We start from the raw sequence: 17423 nt of genomic DNA, 5'->3' as shown, positions 1-17423 counted from the left end.
CCTATCTTCCTATCTCACAGCAGGAAGTGAGTGCATGGGTGATTGGCTGGCACTGAAACCCACCATACTCATCAGCGCATTGGTTGGGAAAATCTCAAAATTGGGGAAATCTTAAATTGGCAAACCAAAACCACTATATCCTGTGACTAGGACACCCCTCAAGGGACACAAGTCCTCTGAGAACCCCCACCATTTGTCTAGCATGTGAAGAGCTTGAAGACAATGTGGGGATACATTCTCCCGGTGGTTATATGGAGATTTGGTTAGGCAGTTCTTAAAATTACTGAGAGGTAAGAAGCTACATTAGAGTACAAGTCTAATGAGGAGCAGTTGAGGGAGCTGGGGGTATTCAGCCTGGAGAAAAGGAGGCTCAAGGAAGACCTCACTCTCTACAACTACCTGGAAGGAGGTTGTAGCCAGGTGGGGCTCTGTCTCTTCTCCCAAGCAACAAGCAACAGAACGAGAGGAAATGACCTCAAGTTGAGTCAGGTAAGGTTTAGATTTGATATTAGGGAAAATGTCTTCCCCAAAAGGGCTGTCAAGCATTAGAACAGACTGCCCAGGGCATGGGTGGAGTCACTAACCCTGGAGGGATTTAAAAGATGTGTAGATGCAGCACTTGGGGACATGGTTTAGCAGTGGGCTTGGCAGTGCTGGATTAACAGTTGGCATCAATGTTCTTAAAGGTGTTTTCCAACCTAAATGATTCTGTGATTGTATTCATCCTCCATGACACTTGGGACTTTTACCCCATGATGCAGAGCATCCTGTATGGCCAAACAGACTGAGATCCTGTGCATGTGCTCAGGGACTGGGTGCTCTGGACATACTGGTTCTTAACATGGAAGAACCTTCCTGGACACCACTCTTGCCCTCAATCCCAAGCAATTCTCCCATACGACAAAACTCTCCAAGGCACATTACATGCCTTGAAGGGAAAGGATTCTGGTTTTGTCCTGTTTTTTTGCAGAGCCTGATACCTGGTGGGCATGGCTGGGGCCACCCAGCATTTAATAACTTATTTGGGCTTGCAACTACTCAGGCAAAAGGTTGAGAATGAAGAGCACTGCTATGGCCAAGGGATGCATCCTTTGGCCATGGGATCTGGGCATCCTTCTGCATCCCCTTCATTCTTCTGGTGAGTGCATGAAAACATTCCTCACTGCATTTGGCGGACAATAAATTTCTCTCCACTTTTCTGCCCAGGCAGGATTTCATCTATGTGCCAGGATCAGGCTCAGGAATATGATGCTAAGTCTTGGTAGTATCTCATGATCAGCTTTGCTATTAACATGCCTGCAATTAAGTAGCAACTGCCATTATAAGGGTCAGATTAGGATCTGCTGCAGAAATGGACTCTGTGGGACCCTCCATTCCCATAAGGACCCAAGATCCCACTTATGTGCAACACCCCTCAAAGCTGGAGGAACAGACCTTCCACAAGTCATGCAACAACTGTACCTGCAAATGGAGTACTGGTGGGGCTGGGTCTATGGGATAAAGGACCACCTTTCCCCACCTTCTTTTTGGAAATCCCACTGCAATTCTGCTTTGAGGGAGGGAAATTATAAAAACCTCTTAGTCACCACTGAAAGAGCTAAATTCACAGAGATTGATAGCAGCTGGATTATTCCCAGCTGTACTAGCTAGCTGTCTAGAATACTCAGCCTGAAAAGGGAAAGGACAGGAAGAAACTAAATCCTCTGTAACATACCAGTAACAAACCAATTTCTGCCTTTCTGTGTCGGTTTCTCGGCTGTTTAGGTGGCCTGGAAAGGCCCAGGGATGGCCTTGAAGAGCCGACGCTTCAAAGGACGAGAAGAGACTTCAGATCTTTTCTCGGTCTCGGTGTTTATTAATTGTTTATCTAAAAGATTTTCTTTCGGCCCAACAGAGGTCTGCACAGCATGTCAGCCATGAGCACACTGAGAGCCCCCGGGGCGGTCACCTATCTTTATACTCGAAGTTACGTACACAATATTTATTATTTTTCCCCAATACCTTCTACCCTTATTAACCGGTGCACTTCTAGTAATAACCAATCCCAAAGTGCCAACATCACCACAGAAGATGGAGGCCAAGAAGAAGAAGAAGAAGAACAGGACACGCCCCAATTCCTCCATCTTACTTCTTTAGACCCCCCTGTACAGAAATCCTAAACCCTGTGTCTTACACTAATTAACTTATCCCTTCACCATTCACCCAGTGAAGTCCTCCCATCCTCATACAGGTGTCGTCTCCTGTGTAGGATCAAAATCCAGCCACCAGACACTTCTGGCAACATTCCAGGACTCCCGAGCCCCGCAAGGGTGGTCTCGGCCTCTCTGCACCTCAGTCCTGAGATCCCACATCTCCCCCTTCTGTTTGCACCAGGAAGACCTCTTTTGCTATCCGATTCATAGCGCGTTTTAAACATGCAAATATGCATGGGACGACAAGTATGAGGACTAGGAGAACTATTAAAACATAGAACCCTACCCTTAAAATTCCTCTCCAAATGGGAGAGATGTCAAAGAACTCTACCAGCTGATCGATCCATGATCCCGTGATCTCGCCAAGCTTATTTATGCTGTCCTTTATATTTTTGATACTTTCATGAATTGACCTTGAATGATCTGAGAGATTCATGCAGCACATCCCTTCAAACTCTTCACACCCATGTCCATGAGCGAGCAATAGATAATCGATCGCCGCTCTGTTCTGAAGAGTCGCCTGTCTTACACCACTGATATCTTTTAACATGTCATCCAGTGCGACAGACACAGACCGTGCATGTTTGCTCAACCAACAACCCATGCGGTCGACTTGAGTCAAGGCTACCCCTGATGCTGTTTGAGGTGAGAAGATTGCTGTAGCAATACTCGCTTTCTTGTCCCAAGAAAATATTTTATCATTGCAATCTGCCGCATATTGTTCTATTGATCTTTTTTCTCTGCGTTTTCTCTCCCTTAACATGTTCAAATCAGGCGATAGCATTGAAATTTCCCCAATGCTGCATGGACCTCCCGTGGCATTAGCAGGAATGCCGTGCCAAATTCTGTCCCCACAAATTAAGAACAAACCCCGTGGCAATTGCACTGGGACTTGGACCGATCCTTTGGCAGTTTTCTCTGTATATTTACACCATGCTGATGCATTCTTATAAAATTCATGAATGGGAGTCAAATTGACAGTTTTTGCCTTTGTGACCTTCGAAGCCTCAAACTGCATGCAGAGTTCCATTGTCATGGACCCAAAAATCTCCAATTCCTGAGGTTCTGTAGAAGCCACAGGAAGTAGATGTGTCCAAGCACACCACTCTTTCACAGGATCTTTAATGTCCTGCGAAATGTTAACTGCGGAGTGCCCTGGAACTGGCCATTCGTACACTGGCAATCCAACCATGCATGCTGAAAATGGTTTTCCTGGCCTCGAATGTGTCAGGCAAATACTATCTAAATTCGCTGCCTGAGCTAAAGTCTCCCTTACATTTTGCCTTGGTTGAGTAATAGGTAAATTACCCCCATTGCTTACTGCAATGAATGAAAGAACGATGCACATAAGCATCATGAAACCCATGACTCCGCTTCTGCGTGAAATCATTGTTCTGTTTTTTCATTCAAGACCCTAAAGAAAATTCCCCCAAAGTCTTCAGTTTCTTTTTAAATCTCTTCTGAATCGCTCTTTCCAGTCTGAGTCTCGACTTCTGTCTGAGTACTCGTCTCTGTTTCTCGGATCAGCGTTCTCGTGTTCTCGCGTTCGGAATGGCTTCACTGTGGTAGCTAGGGAAGAGGCGCTGCGGAAGATGACGCGATGTCACGGAAAGGCAGGACCCTCTGTTTCCCGTAGATAAGACCCCCAGGTACTCATAGATAAGAAACTAACAATAGGAATGTGGCCCCACTAACAATAGGAATGTTGCCCCACTGAAGTCAGCAACTTTCTATCCCTTACCCAGCACCTTTCCACTCCTTACCCAGTACTTTTCCATTCCCTACTAACCATAGATAAGAAGGACAAACCCCTTTTTGACGTAGAGACCCCTTAGACTATAAGACCCCACGAGAAGAAGTAATAAACGCCTTTTGACCGTCCACCACATTGGTGTCTGCGTGTGTCATTGGCCCGAACGGCCCTGGAGAGAGGGCTGTCGAGCTGTACCTCAGAACCAGGTCGCCTGCCTTGGTATAGAAGGCAACATTCTGGTGCCGGAACTCAGGAAAGCGGCTTGCGCCCGGCGAACGGGGATTCTCCTGGAAAGAGAACGGCGGCTGCGACAGCAGGACTGACCGCAGCGGGGCGGGACGCCCCCCGGACCAGCGTGGACAATGGAATCCACAGCGAAGGTCGTAAGTCAGGCTCATGAGCAATGGGGAATTAAAGGTGAGCTCAGGAATTCTAATCTTGCTATTGCAAGGCTCCTAGAGCTGGGGACGATCGAACGTCCGGTAAATATATTATATTCGGAAGTGCGGGAGAAGTGCACTGCCGCCTCAGCAGAGGACTCTAAGTCCGCAGGCAGTGGTAAAAACCTCAAAGCGTGGGGGAAAGTAGAAGAGGCCCTACGCAAGACGTTAGAAGAACAGGAGACGCGGGAAGCCGCGCGTATACGTTTATTAGCTACACCAAAGCCGGGGGTGGGGGCCGCGATGCAGACCGCCTCTGAGAGCAGTCGGATTGAAGGCGGGAATATGCGGGGGCCGGGCACGTTCCACCCCTTCCCGAGCCTGAGCCCAGACCCCCCGGAGCCCCCAGGAGACCCCCCGGAACCCCCAGGGGACCCCCCGACCTTCCAGCGGAGCCCGCCAGGTCCCAGCCCCCCCGCGGAACCGTTTGAAAAATCCGCGGTTTCTCTATCCGTCTCTTCCCCGCCGGCCGCCGGTCCGGCGCAAGAAGCAGAGCAGCGCGCGCGATGCTTCTGGCAGGGACTCGCGGAGGAGGCACGGAACGAGGCCGGATTGTCGGACCCCGCCGGGATCGGTAAAAACTCGCCCCCGCCATGTGCGTTTAAAAATGGCGCCGAACCACATGGCGAGGGCGGAAAGGGAGGAGGCGGGGGGCGGAAACGGAGTCAGCCTGCTTAACAACGCATGCGCGGGCGAGCGGGGAGACGGGGCGGCCCCCGCGGTAGAGTGCAAAACCAATCAGAGCGCTCTATTCAAATTAGGTCCTTATAGGGCAAGGACCTCCCACGGCAGGAGGCGGGGGGACCCCAGGGGGAGGGAGCAGCACCGCCCCCAAAGGGAGGAGCGAGGTCAAAGCCGAACAAAACGGCACGGAGCGCCGGAAGTGTACCGGCAGTCAGCTTCCGGCTCAGAGTCAAGTAACAGCGGCTCAGACAGCTCGGAAGAGCTGACCGAGTCCGGCTGGGACTCGGAAACCGAGAGAGCAGAATTAATGCGGTTTCGAGAGAAACCGAATAAAGCTTTAAACAATATCGGGATACAATCGCAACACAAACTCACCGATTGGGGAAAAATAAAAGCAGCCTGTGGGGACCGGGCACCGGCAGCCTCCATGCACGCATTCCCAGGGAGGGTTGCCGGAGCGCGGGGGAACCAACAAAGGGCATATACCCCAGTTAACCCAAAAGAAGCCAAAGCGATTTCAGAAATAGGGATCAACTCAGCTGTAGTACCCACTCTCGAGGACGACCTTTCTAGCAATAACAATCTGCTCACTTTTGATATTACGCAAATAAACTGCATTCATTTTCATGGGGCGGGGCGGATTGTATTTAAGCAGGAATGGCAGGACGACTGCGTTAGCCCAGGCTTCCGGGGAAGGGCAGCAACTCAGCGAGCTGTCCCCAGCCGGGACAGCTTTCCCTGGCAGCACCCTCACTCCAAGCATCCCAGCCCCGGGGAAACGGGACGTCCTTTCCATGCTCGGATTTCGGATTACAAATTTATCCTGAGGGCCACTTCCATACACCCTCCGCTGCCAACCAAATTGACTTGGAAATCATCAGACCCTGTATGGGTTGAGCAGGGGCCCCTGACAGAGCCTCGAATGGCAGCCTTGCTGGAACTGGTCGACCGCGAACTGCAAAAGGGTCACATAGAACCCTCCACCAGCCCATGGAACACCCCTGTATTCGTGATCCCCAAAAGGTCTGGAGAAGGCTATCGTCTCGTCCACGACCTGAGAGAGGTGAACAAGACTATCCGACCCCTGGGTCCAGTCCAGACACTGCTACCCGAGAACTCAGACATTCCCGCAGGGCAGCCGTGCGCAGTACTGGATATCAAGGACAGTTTCTTTTCAATACCCTTGCACCCTGAGGACAGAGAACGATTCGCCTTTTCCGTGGCGTTTCGAAACGGCGAGCGGCCCAACCTTCGCTTCCAATGGAGAGTGCTTCCACAAAGTCTGGTCGACAGCCCGACCATGTGCCAGATCACCGTGGACAAAGCACTGATGCCAGTCCGACACTCCAATCCCACCGCAACCATCATCCAGTACATGGACGACATCCTAGTTGCAGCACCATCGGCAAGCCAAGTAGATCACCTGGTGACCACAATCACAGAGACCCTTCAGGCCAACGGCTTCGAGATCGCGAGCGCAAAGATCAAGAGAAGACCCTGCATGACCTTCCTGGGAGTAGGAATCACAAGCTCCTACGTGACACCCCCCAAGATAAAGATCAACCGAGAAGTCGAGATGCTCCATGATGTGCAACGCCTGGTATGATCGCTGCAGTGGCTTCGCAACATCGTCCTGATTCCCCCCGAGGTCATGGACCCTCTATACGACCTCCTGAAAGGGAAGCACCCCTGGGATCCCAAGGAGCTGACACCCCAAGCAACGAGCTCCCTCGACTTCATCGAAAGCCAGATGTCCACTGGCACGCTTGCCAGGTGGAACCCAGCCATGCCACTGGACCTGTACGTCCACTTTACACTGAAGGGGGGAGTGGGAGCACTGGCCCAAGGACTTGCTGAAAAGGCCCGACCGATTCAATGGGTGGTCCTCGGAAGACCCGCTCGTGCATTTTCCCCAGGAATCGAATGCATCGCCAGCCTCCTCATGAAAGGCCGGAGACTCGCCTTGAAACACCTAGGGACAGAGCCGACAAGCATCCACCTTCCGTTTCGCAAGCAGCCGACCGCGGAGTCAGCCACAATATCGGAGCACCTGGCCCTTGCTCTTTCCGGCTTCAGGGGAGAAATCTCCTACTCCTCCAAGCCACCCTGGACGAAGCTGCTGACCGTAGTCGACATGGACATGCCACCGAAGGTCAAGGACAGACAGCAGCCTGGACCAACGGTCTTCACAGACGCTTCCTCCATGACTTCAACCGCAGCAGCAGTGTGGCAGGCAGGAGAGCAATGGCACTGCGTCATAGCGTGTGACCCCACACTGTCAGTGCAACAGCTGGAGGCAGCAGCAGTGGTTTTGGCGTGCGGACTCTTCCAAGACGAACACCTCAACATCGTAACGGACTCTATATTCGTGGCAAGGCTTTGCCTAGCCATGGCAGGACCAGGAGTGTCAACATCAGCAGCAGCCCTAATGCTGGAAGAAGCACTTTCCTCGCGACAGGGCACCGTTTCAGTCATCCACATCAACAGCCATGACCCAGTCAAAGGCTACCTGCAGACCGGCAACGACAAAGCGGACGCCGCAGCGAAAGGCGTTTGGACCTTGCAAAGAGCTCGTCAACTGCACGAGTCGCTCCACATCGGAGCCAAAGCACTGGCGAAGAGATGCGGAATCCCGACGGCGGACGCAAAACACGTGGTAGCCACCTGCCCTTACTGCCAGAAGTCACCCCTTTGGACCTACGGAGTCAACCCGAGAGGTCTCAAGCCCTCAGAAATCTGGCAGTCGGACTTCACTTGGTGCGAACTGATGAAGCCCCGAGCATGGCTTGCAGTGACGGTAGACACTTATAGCGGGACGATCATAGCCACACAGCACCCCAAAACTAACTCCAAAAACACAATTCAGCATTGGCTGACAGCCAATGGGAACGGGGCTGGAGGTTGATGCTCACGGGGCGAGGGTACGCGGCTGTCAAGAAGGACGGCAAAATCAGGTGGTGTCCAATTAAGTCGATTAAACCGGACCTTCATAGCGAGCAGAATTAGACTGACGAGAATTGCGAGTCTTTGTTTACAGGACCTGCTCGTGGGACGTCCTCGTGACGCGTACATCCCGGTTCCAGACGAAAGCGACAGACCACCAAGCCGTCAGGCAGAACCCGAGAGACCCGCACAGGTGAGACCCAAGCACCAAGGGTGTTTCTGTGTGATTTTGCTGTTGGGGCTTGTCGCCAGAGGGCAAGCCAGCCCAGACCACTACCCCCATCAGCCCTTCAGGTGGGTCATGCGACACCTTAGTAGTGGCAAAGCACTCAGAGAAATCACCACTCCAAACACCCCATCCTTCGTGTTCGCATCACCAACCTGTTTCCGGGACAGCCAAGGGTAAACCCCTATTCCCTACACGTCACACACTCGTACTTATCCTACGGTGCCCAGCTTCAAACCCTGGGAAAAGCTACTGCAATTACCCAGGGTGGGGATATTGTGGGCACTGGGGCTGCGAAACCATAGTTACAGATGCCAGACCGTCGGGGCCTGGGTGGGATCCACAAGAGCCAGACAAATTCTTACAGTTCACCTTGGCACCCATCGGTTGCAAAACACCCTTCTTCTTTCACGAAAACTTCCATCGAAACCAACATAAAATCCCTAGATTTCGGGCATGCACTGATTACAACATGACGGTCTTGCAGCCAGATCACCCTAGCTGGGCCACAGGCAAGACGTGGACAGTGGTCCTTCAAGGGTCAAAAGAGAGGGTGAACGTGCAAATTATCAGGCTCCAACCGTCGGTACCCCGAGCGGTCGGACCCAACAAAGCGATTAAAAGTGTGCCGAAAGGGAGAAACATAACCTACCCCAAAACCTTACCCACAGGGGTCAGCAATGTCCCGACCGGTCAAGCGGAAGCCTTTCAGATGAGCCGCTTAACCGAGTCAGACGCAGACCCAATCCTTCGTATGCTAGAAGCTACCTTTGTATCCCTGAATGAATCCAACCCTAACCTAACCGAATCCTGCTGGCTTTGTTACGATGTCAAACACCCCTCTTACGAAGGAGTCGCTCTAAACACTCCCTTCAGTTATTCCACAGCCGACGCCCCTCACCAGTGCAGATAGGATACCCCTCGCAAAGGAATCACCCTGAGTCAAGTCACAGGCCGAGGCAGATGCTTTGGCAATGCAGCCCTAGCTAAGCGGAAAGGCAACGTCTGCACCAAAATTGTCAAGCCTAACAGGAAAAACAATAAGTGGGCAATCCCATCCGCATCGGGGATGTGGGTTTGCCAGCGATCCGGAGTGAGTCCTTGTGTGTTCCTTCCCAAATTCAATGACTCTAACGACTTCTGTGTCCAAGTTCTGATTGTTCCTAGGGTCTTGTACCACTCAGACGAAGAGATGTACCATCTTCTTGAGGGACCCAGCCGGATCCACAAAAGAGAAATAATGACAGGTATAACTATCGCAATGCTGCTCGGCCTGGGAGCAGCCGGAACGGCCACGGGTGTTTCAGCCCTAGCGACAGAGCACCAAGGACTGTCACAGCTGCAGGCAACGATTGACGAGGACCTGCAGAGGATCGAGAAGTCCATCTCCTTTCTAAAGAAGTTGGTCTCCTCACTCTCAGAAGAGGTCTTGCAGAACAGGCAAGGCCTGGACCTCCTGTTCATGCAGCAAGGGCGCCTGTGTGCCGCCTTGAAAGGGCTTCTATGCAGACCACACGAGAGTCGTGAGAGACTCCATGGCAGAACTCCGGAACCGACGGGCTCAGAGACAGAAAGACAGGGAAGCCCAACAGGGCTGGTACGAATCCTGGTTCAATCAATCACCTTGGCTAACCACTCTGATTTCTGCCCTGATAGGTCCATTGGCGATGCTGTTTCTAACAGTCACCTTCGGACCATGCCTGCTGAACAAGCTGGTCTCGTTCGTTCAGAGCCGCCTGGAACGGACCAACATCCTGTTCATAGGGCGACGACAATTGCTGTGAATTCAACCAGGGAATTCAACCAAGGAACACTGCCAGTCACAAGATTTTCTAAACTTGTCTGGCAAAAGCTTACTCAGGTTTCCCAAAATCCCTTTCCCTTGTCAAGCTACAACCTTATACCTCATTTCAGTACCTATGTATATGACTACCTCATTCATTTGTGAAAAGGGGGGGGGAGATGTGGTAGCTAGGGAAGAGGCGCTGCGGAAGATGACGCGATGTCACGGAAAGGCAGGACCCTCTGTTTCCCGTAGATAAGACCCCCAGGTACTCATAGATAAGAAACTAACAATAGGAATGTGGCCCCACTAACAATAGGAATGTTGCCCCACTGAAGTCAGCAACTTTCTATCCCTTACCCAGCACCTTTCCACTCCTTACCCAGTACTTTTCCATTCCCTACTAACCATAGATAAGAAGGACAAACCCCTTTTTGACGTAGAGACCCCTTAGACTATAAGACCCCACGAGAAGAAGTAATAAACGCCTTTTGACCATCCACCACATTGGTGTCTGCGTGTGTCATTGGCCCGAACGGCCCTGGAGAGAGGGCTGTCGAGCTGTACCTCAGAACCAGGTCGCCTGCCTTGGTATAGAAGGCAACACTTCACGTGCCGCACCGACACCCACTTCAGACCTCAATCTGTGGAGATACAAGCGAAACCCTTGCCCCAAGTGATTAGCTTGAAAGGACCCTCTATTTGTCCTGTCTCTGGGTTTCTGATCAAAACTAAAGGATTTTCCCTTAGCTTTGCCTGTGTGCTGTTTAGAAAATGTCTCACGATTGGTGGATTAGGTTCTGAGGATGAGCTATTTAGAAAATTCAACACATACAGCGCCTTATTTAATTTCATGTGAGGTGTTGCCTCTGGTTCACCCCTTCTCTGCCTGTCCAGAAGGGATTTCAGGGTGTGATGTGTTCTTTCAATGACTGCCTGACCTGTGGGTGAATGTGGAATACCAAACGTATGTCTGACACCCCATCTTTTCAGGAATCTGTCAAGCACCCTGCCTGTATACATTGGACCATTATCTGTTTTTATCTCCTGAGGCACACCTAATGCTGCGAATGCTTGCAGAAAATGTCGGCAAGCATGGTCTGCTGTTTCCCCTGCATGTGCTGAAGCAAAGACTGCCCCTGAGAATGTATCTACAGAAACATGAACATTTTTGAGCCTCCCAAAAGATGGATATTTCGTGACATCAGCCTGCCACAACTGAAGACTTTGCAGCCCCCGCGAATTGATGGCTCCGGTAGAAGAAGGTGGCTGCACAAGCTGACAGTCTGGACAAGCACTAATGATTTCCCTCACCTGACTCTTTGTGAGGCGAAAGGACTCCATTAGCGCCTGCGCATTCTGGTGAAAGAACGCATGACTTAATCTTGCCTGCTCAAAAATGTCCGGCAGTGTTTGCGAAATGGGCATTGTCAACCTGTCTGCCCGAGCATTCCCTTCCGCTAAAAATCCCGGAAGTGTTGTGTGCGCTCTAATGTGTGTGATAAAATACTTTCTTTCCCTGCTCTCTAGCAGTATTTTCAAGCTCACCAGATATGAGTATAAAACCTCATTACTGACTTCTTTCAAGAGCGAACCTTCCAATCTCTTGACCACACCCGCAACATATGCGGAGTCTGTCACCAGATTGAGAGGTTGTTCGAACAACTGAAATGCTCGGACAACGGCTGCCAACTCCACAATTTGTGGAGAGCCCTGAACCATCCTCACGTCAGATTCCCAATCCCCTGTCGTTGAGTCTCTCCACGTGATCACTGACTTGTGTGTCTTCCCTGAGCCATCCATGAACACTGTGATCCCGTCCAAAGGCTCTTCACTTATTCTTGGTTTTGCTCTATAGCATATCTGCGATTGCAGTATTCGATGTCATGGAAAGTGGACTGTGCAAGTTCCTGGGAACGCTAACAACGCAATTAACAGGTCTTTCGATTGTTGCATTGCCCAATCGAAATAGTCTCGCTTCAAAGGTAATCTGATGACTGAGAATTCTCTTCCTGCCATTGTCAGCAACCTTGTTCTCGCCTTTATGATGATTTGTGCTGCCATCTCCAAATCTGTGAGAATCGTTTTTGCGGGCCTGTGTGGTAGGAAAATCCACTCTATGATTATCAAAGAATCCTTTTGCGATTCGTCCCATTGGAAGATCAAACCATGGAACTGTGTTTTCTTCCCCAGCACTGCCAAATGAAAAGGCAACGTTGGAACAAATCGATGTGCCTGCCTTTTCTGTATCGCGTCTGCGACTTTCTCCAACTCCTTTTTCGCTTCTGGCGTGAGTGTCCTGGGAGACCGAATGTCTGTGTCTCCTCTCAAAAGATCGAGCAACACTGGGATGTTGCTGTTCGTGATTCCCAAAATTGGCCTCATCCAGTTGATTTCTCCCAAAAGCTGTTGCAGATCATGCAAATTGCTGACCTTGGTGCTGATCTCCATTTTTTGAGGTTTTATTGTTCTCTCTGTAATTTTCCACCCTAGATATTTCCAAGGTGCAACCTCTTGAATCTTCGAAATGCTGATTTCCAGACCTGCCTTTTGCACCTCTGCAATCACACAGTCACGAGCTTCTTGCAGCTCCTGTCGTGTTGATGCTGCAATGAGCAAATCATCCATGTAATGAATGATCTTCACCTTTGGAAATTTCTTCCGCGCTGGTGCCAAAGCTCGTGCCACGTACCATTGACAGATCGTCGGAGAATTTTTTAGGCCTTGCGGAAGAACGACCCAATGGTATCGCTGCAGAGGTGTTTCCCTGTTGATACTCGGAACTGAAAAGGCAAATCTCGGAGCATCATCTGGATGGAGTGGAATACTGAAAAAACAATCCTTGAGGTCAATGACCACAAGCTGCCAATCTCTGGGAATCATTGAGACAGATGGAAGTCCCAACTGAAGGGGTCCCATGTCTTCTATGACTTCGTTGATCTTCCTGAGATCATGTAACAATCTCCATTTGCCCGATAGTTTTTTCTTGATGACAGACACTGGAGAATTCCAAGGGCTGTCTGTTGGCTTGATGTGTCCCTTCCGCAATTGTTCTTGGACCAGGTCTTTCAAAGCACTCAATTTTGTCCGCTCAAGGGGCCACTGATCCACCCAAACTGGATCATCTGTTTTCCATGTCAGCTTCAGTGTGGCGAGTGCTGCAGTGACCCCTATTAAAAAGCCACTTCGATCTTCGCGCCCCATTGTGCCAAAAGGTCCCGACCCCAGACTGTGATCGGCTTTTGGATGACAAAAGGACGAATGATCGCCGTCTTGTCTCCTGGTCCTGTGACAACGACAGAATTCTCACTTTGCAGACACAGAGATGCTCCCCCTATGCCTGAGAGAGAACCCAATGGCGCAACCAAGCTCCAACTGCGTGGCCAAAAGATGTACGATATTACCGTTACATCCGCCCCTGTGTCGAGCATACCTCTGATGGCTATTGTACTGTCCCCACATGTCAATTGGCATGTGAGCGTGGGTCAGTCTCGACCTATGTGTTTCACCCATGTTGTGTGTACTTCAACATGTTCCTTCATAGGGAAACCTTCTTCGTCGAAGATTGACATGACCTCTCCAACTGTGTGTGGCGGCAATGTGAAAGCTCTCGCAACCACAGTATTTTCCGGTACAGTCAATGGTGGACGAAGCGCTCTTGCCAAAACTGTTAATTCTGTATTTTTGTCCGCTGAGACAACTGTTGGATAGACAATGAGTCCAAGAATACTGCACTTATCTTGTCCGATTATCAAGAAATCTTGTTTCTTATATGAGTCCCCGCGGATACCCGTTGGTATCTCCGCATGACTTTCATCTAAAAAGCATACTAGTTTTGAAGCTGCCAATGCACACTGTGCCCCTGGTGGGAGGAGGCCTGGGTCACTGTGGAATCGACTGGGGGTTTTGCTGAGGGCATCTGCTTGTCGCTCGCTGATGATTGCCCTGTCTGCTCTTGTGACACTGCCAGTACTTGTGTCTGAGCGCGCTGGCGAGTTAAGGGCGCGCTGCATTTATCGTTTCCCGGATGCGGTAACGGATTTCCGTCCATGTCTGTCTGGGAATAACATTCTTTCGCTGAGTGTCTTCCTCTTCCGCACCACGCACAAATTGGCCTTTCCGCCTTCTGTGCTGGCGCTGGCGTATGTGTCCGTGGACAATTCCTTTTCATGTGGCCAAACTCCCCACATTTGTAGCACTGTCCTCTTGGGGGATTGTTCTTTTTCTGCATCGTCGCAAGAACTTTGTTGATGTTCTCGTCCTGCTGTTGCAGTATTTTTTTGAGCATCTTCTCCAATGTCTTGTTCTCTGTTTGCCTTTCTGAATGTCCCTTTAACTGTTCATCCCATTCCTCTCTTAATTCACTCTTCACGATCGATGCGACATGCTGAGGTGTCCCCACCTTGCTGCATGCCTCCACCATCTCTGCCAAGGATGGCCGTCCTGGCATGGTGCTAATCACCCGTTGACAATCCGGGTTGGCATTGCCAAAAGCTAAACTCTCCAAGAGAGGCCTCTTCGCTTCTTCGATCGTCACCTGTCGATCCACGGCTTGCGTGAGTCGATCGATGAATGACATGAATGGCTCTGTGGGACCTTGCCTGATGCAAGAGAACGGGACTTCTGGAGCTCCTGTTGGTGTGATTTGCATGATTGCCAATCGCGCTGCTTCTTTGATGTCACTTAACACTCTTCGTGGAAGCCGCGCTGCTTGTTCCCCTGGGTTGTCATCTGGAGGATCTCCTGCTAACTGCCCTTCTGTGAGGTTCGCGTTTGGCCCACCTTGATATCTGTTCCGCAATTCAGCAAGATATTTTCTCCACCTTTTTTCCCAGACAAGACTTTGCGTGTCAGTGAGAATCATTGCCACATTACTTCGAATATCATATGGTGTGAGGTCATATGTAGTGAATGTCCCTCTTAACAGCTGTTTGAAGTATTGTGAATTCAGCCCAAAAGTTTGAGCCGCCTTCCCTAAGTCTTTAAGTGTCTCATGACCCATCCTTTCCCACCTTGGGTTCTGCCCCTGGGCATCATATGTCACTGGCATTGTCAGATCTCCTGATCCCGGAAATAAATGCTTTTCCTTTGCTAATGCTTTTCTAATTTGCTTCCAATCCATCATCTTCACTGGCTTTTGAAATTCCTCTTCTTGAGGTTCCATTGGGATTTGCATGAATAATGGTGTTGTGGATGTCATTGGTGATTCATCGTGCCTCATTTCTCGCATTGAGGTTTTTGGCCTCGCTCCTAAATCCGAAAAGGAATACTTGAGGATCCTGTTGATATTTCTTTTTTGCTGCATCAACTGAATGCAAGAAGCTTTTTGCTGCTTCTGCTGCTGACAGCATCCATGTCGGAACACCTTCCGATGCTGTGATCCTTATGACATCTTCTCCTTGTAGCTGTTCTTCATCTGAGCTTTCATCATCTTCATGAAATCCCGAAGTCGATGGATAACCCCTTTGTTGTGTTAACATTATCTTCTTTAAAGTGCTTTTCTTTTTGTATAATGTTGGAAAAAATTGCTGCATTGTTGCAGTCTCGCCACGAGATGGCGCTGTGGCTCCGCCGAACTGATCCGGCATGTCGTGCACTTCTGTCCTCCTGCCACTAGGTGGCGCTGTCACCGGCATCCCCAGCTCGGATGACGGAATGAGCTCGACTGCCCCGGTTCCTCTTCCGGTTGACTGCCGTGTCGGCGATCTCATTTGAGACCGTTTTTGCTTGGCTTTTAATTCAACTGAAAATGGAGCTTGAACACCAGAACGTCTCCCTTGAAGGGAAGGGACTGGAACTCTGAGGGTTTCAACCAAAGGCACCGAGTCTGGAGAGGGTGTGGAGCCCCGGGACGTAGAATCCCTAACACGGCCCCTCCTTGCCCGAGACGTCACAGGGGATCGGGCCCGCCCCCGCCCGCGCTCTACTCTCTGCGCATGCGTGCTTTCCGAGCCGCTCCCTGTCTCTCCCGAGCTGACGTCACTCTCTCCCCCTCGTTCCACCTCCGAGGTCTCCTCCCCTCGGTCTGTCCCTGACTCTGTCTCCTCCTCCTCTGACGCTGTGTCCCTGGCTCCTCCCACTGGCATGTGCAGCCCGCCTCCCGCCGGCCCTCGGGCCCGCTCCGCGATCCGAGCTGACCTCCGCACCGGGTCTGACGTCACAACCGCGCGCCTCCCGCGTCTCACTACGGTGGCCCTTTGGGGCTGCGCAATTTCCCCCAGTTCGCTGCCCATGTTTACCACCCCCGCACTGGTATGTGACTTTCCCCGGGGTCTTTGCGAGTTTTGCCCGTCGCGCGCGTCTCCTCTACCCTGCCGGCCGGGGCGGCCGCCGCCCCCGGCGCTGTGCTGACCAAAGCCGCACCAGAACTCGTGTCTCCTATTACCTCTTCACCCGCGCTCCCCGCCTGCACCGCCGCCGCCTGGCCGCCTTGCCCTCCGCAAGAAAGCGCCCCCCCCGATCCCTTTTCTCCCCCCTGCATCCCCCTTTCCGATCCTGACTCCCCTGTACTCTCCGGGGTTTCAGGACGCTTTAGGAGTTTCCTGGGGTTTCTGGGTTTTGGGACCGGGGGCTTTAATATTATTTCCTGCTGTCTTTTCTCGAGAGCCCTTTCCCCCTGGCTTCTTGAGGCCAGAGCTAATTTTTTCCCGGAGCTTTGCTCCCCGCCTCCTTCCGAGGGTGCCGCAACTTTTCGTTGCTCTTCCAGTCTTTTTGACTGCACCGAAATGCCTTCCAGCATCAATCTTGCTGGCGAGAGCAGCTTTAATGCTGTCTCGTCTTTTTTTGTTGCTAAGAGATATAAATGTCTGTTAATTTCTTGCCAAAACCCCACTTCGAATAGCAGGCATGTTTCGGTAAGTGGGTAGTTAAGCCTTGTCCACAACAATAACTGTTTTAATTCTTTCTTTGGGATCCCTTCTGTGTATGCTTGAGCCACACCTTGTAAGGCGGACAAAATTTCCCGTTGTTCCTGGGAGAGTGTGCCCCCCATGTTCTTATTTTTGACCTTCTCACCGAATCTGTCGTCAGAGCTGTCCGAAGGCTCCCGGTCTCTGTCCAGCAGGTCACAGGAGAAGGAATCCAGAGGCGCCTTCCAGTTCCAATCCGAGCTGCTCTGCTACGAACTTTCTTCGGCAGAAGCTGAGAGATGTAATTCTCAGTGACTGCTGTTTTTTGCAGACTCTTCTGGCTGTTTTTTTTTTCTTTTTTCTTCAGGCTTCTCTCCTCAGGAGCTATCAGTGCTCTCCTGCGAATTCGTCCAAGACCGGCACTGGCCTCTCGGCTCTCTCCTGCTCTTCATCTCTTCAGGGCTGATCGTCCCCGAAAGGGTTGGTGGGGAGTAGCCCACGCAGCGAACGCCACTTGTCGGTTTCTCGGCTGTTTAGGTGGCCTGGAAAGGCCC

General features: G+C 51.1%; 2 protein-coding genes across 5 annotated transcripts in view; both read right to left on the bottom strand.

Annotated features, from left to right (window-relative positions):
* LOC132086181 (CBP80/20-dependent translation initiation factor-like) overlaps nt 1-17423 on the bottom strand; it is a 484412-nt gene that overhangs the window by 143045 nt on the left and 323944 nt on the right. The gene's annotated exons all lie outside the window — the stretch shown is intronic.
* On the bottom strand, nt 1845-4986 carry LOC132086197 (syncytin-A-like). Of its 3 annotated transcripts, XM_059491674.1 has the most exons (3): nt 4769-4986; nt 4141-4232; nt 1845-3775 (listed from the first exon to the last, which is right to left on the bottom strand). In XM_059491674.1, exon 3 carries the CDS (start codon nt 3580-3582, stop codon nt 2332-2334), a length of 1251 nt encoding a protein of 416 aa, XP_059347657.1. In that variant the 5' UTR covers nt 3583-3775; nt 4141-4232; nt 4769-4986; the 3' UTR covers nt 1845-2331. The 3 variants fall into 2 exon arrangements, with proteins under 3 accessions (XP_059347657.1, XP_059347658.1, XP_059347659.1); XM_059491675.1 differs by lacking the exon at nt 4769-4986 and having other exon boundaries at nt 4141-4495.

The sequence above is a fragment of the Ammospiza nelsoni genome, chromosome W (assembly GCF_027579445.1).
Source record: "Ammospiza nelsoni isolate bAmmNel1 chromosome W, bAmmNel1.pri, whole genome shotgun sequence".
NCBI lineage: Eukaryota > Metazoa > Chordata > Aves > Passeriformes > Passerellidae > Ammospiza > Ammospiza nelsoni.
This window is presented reverse-complemented; position numbering and strand designations above follow the sequence as displayed.

What these genes read in the sequence shown, in the direction of transcription:
- LOC132086197 (XM_059491674.1), bottom strand. Translation starts at nt 3,582, where the DNA reads ATGATTTCACGCAGAAGCGGAGTCATGGGTTTCATGATGCTTATGTGC.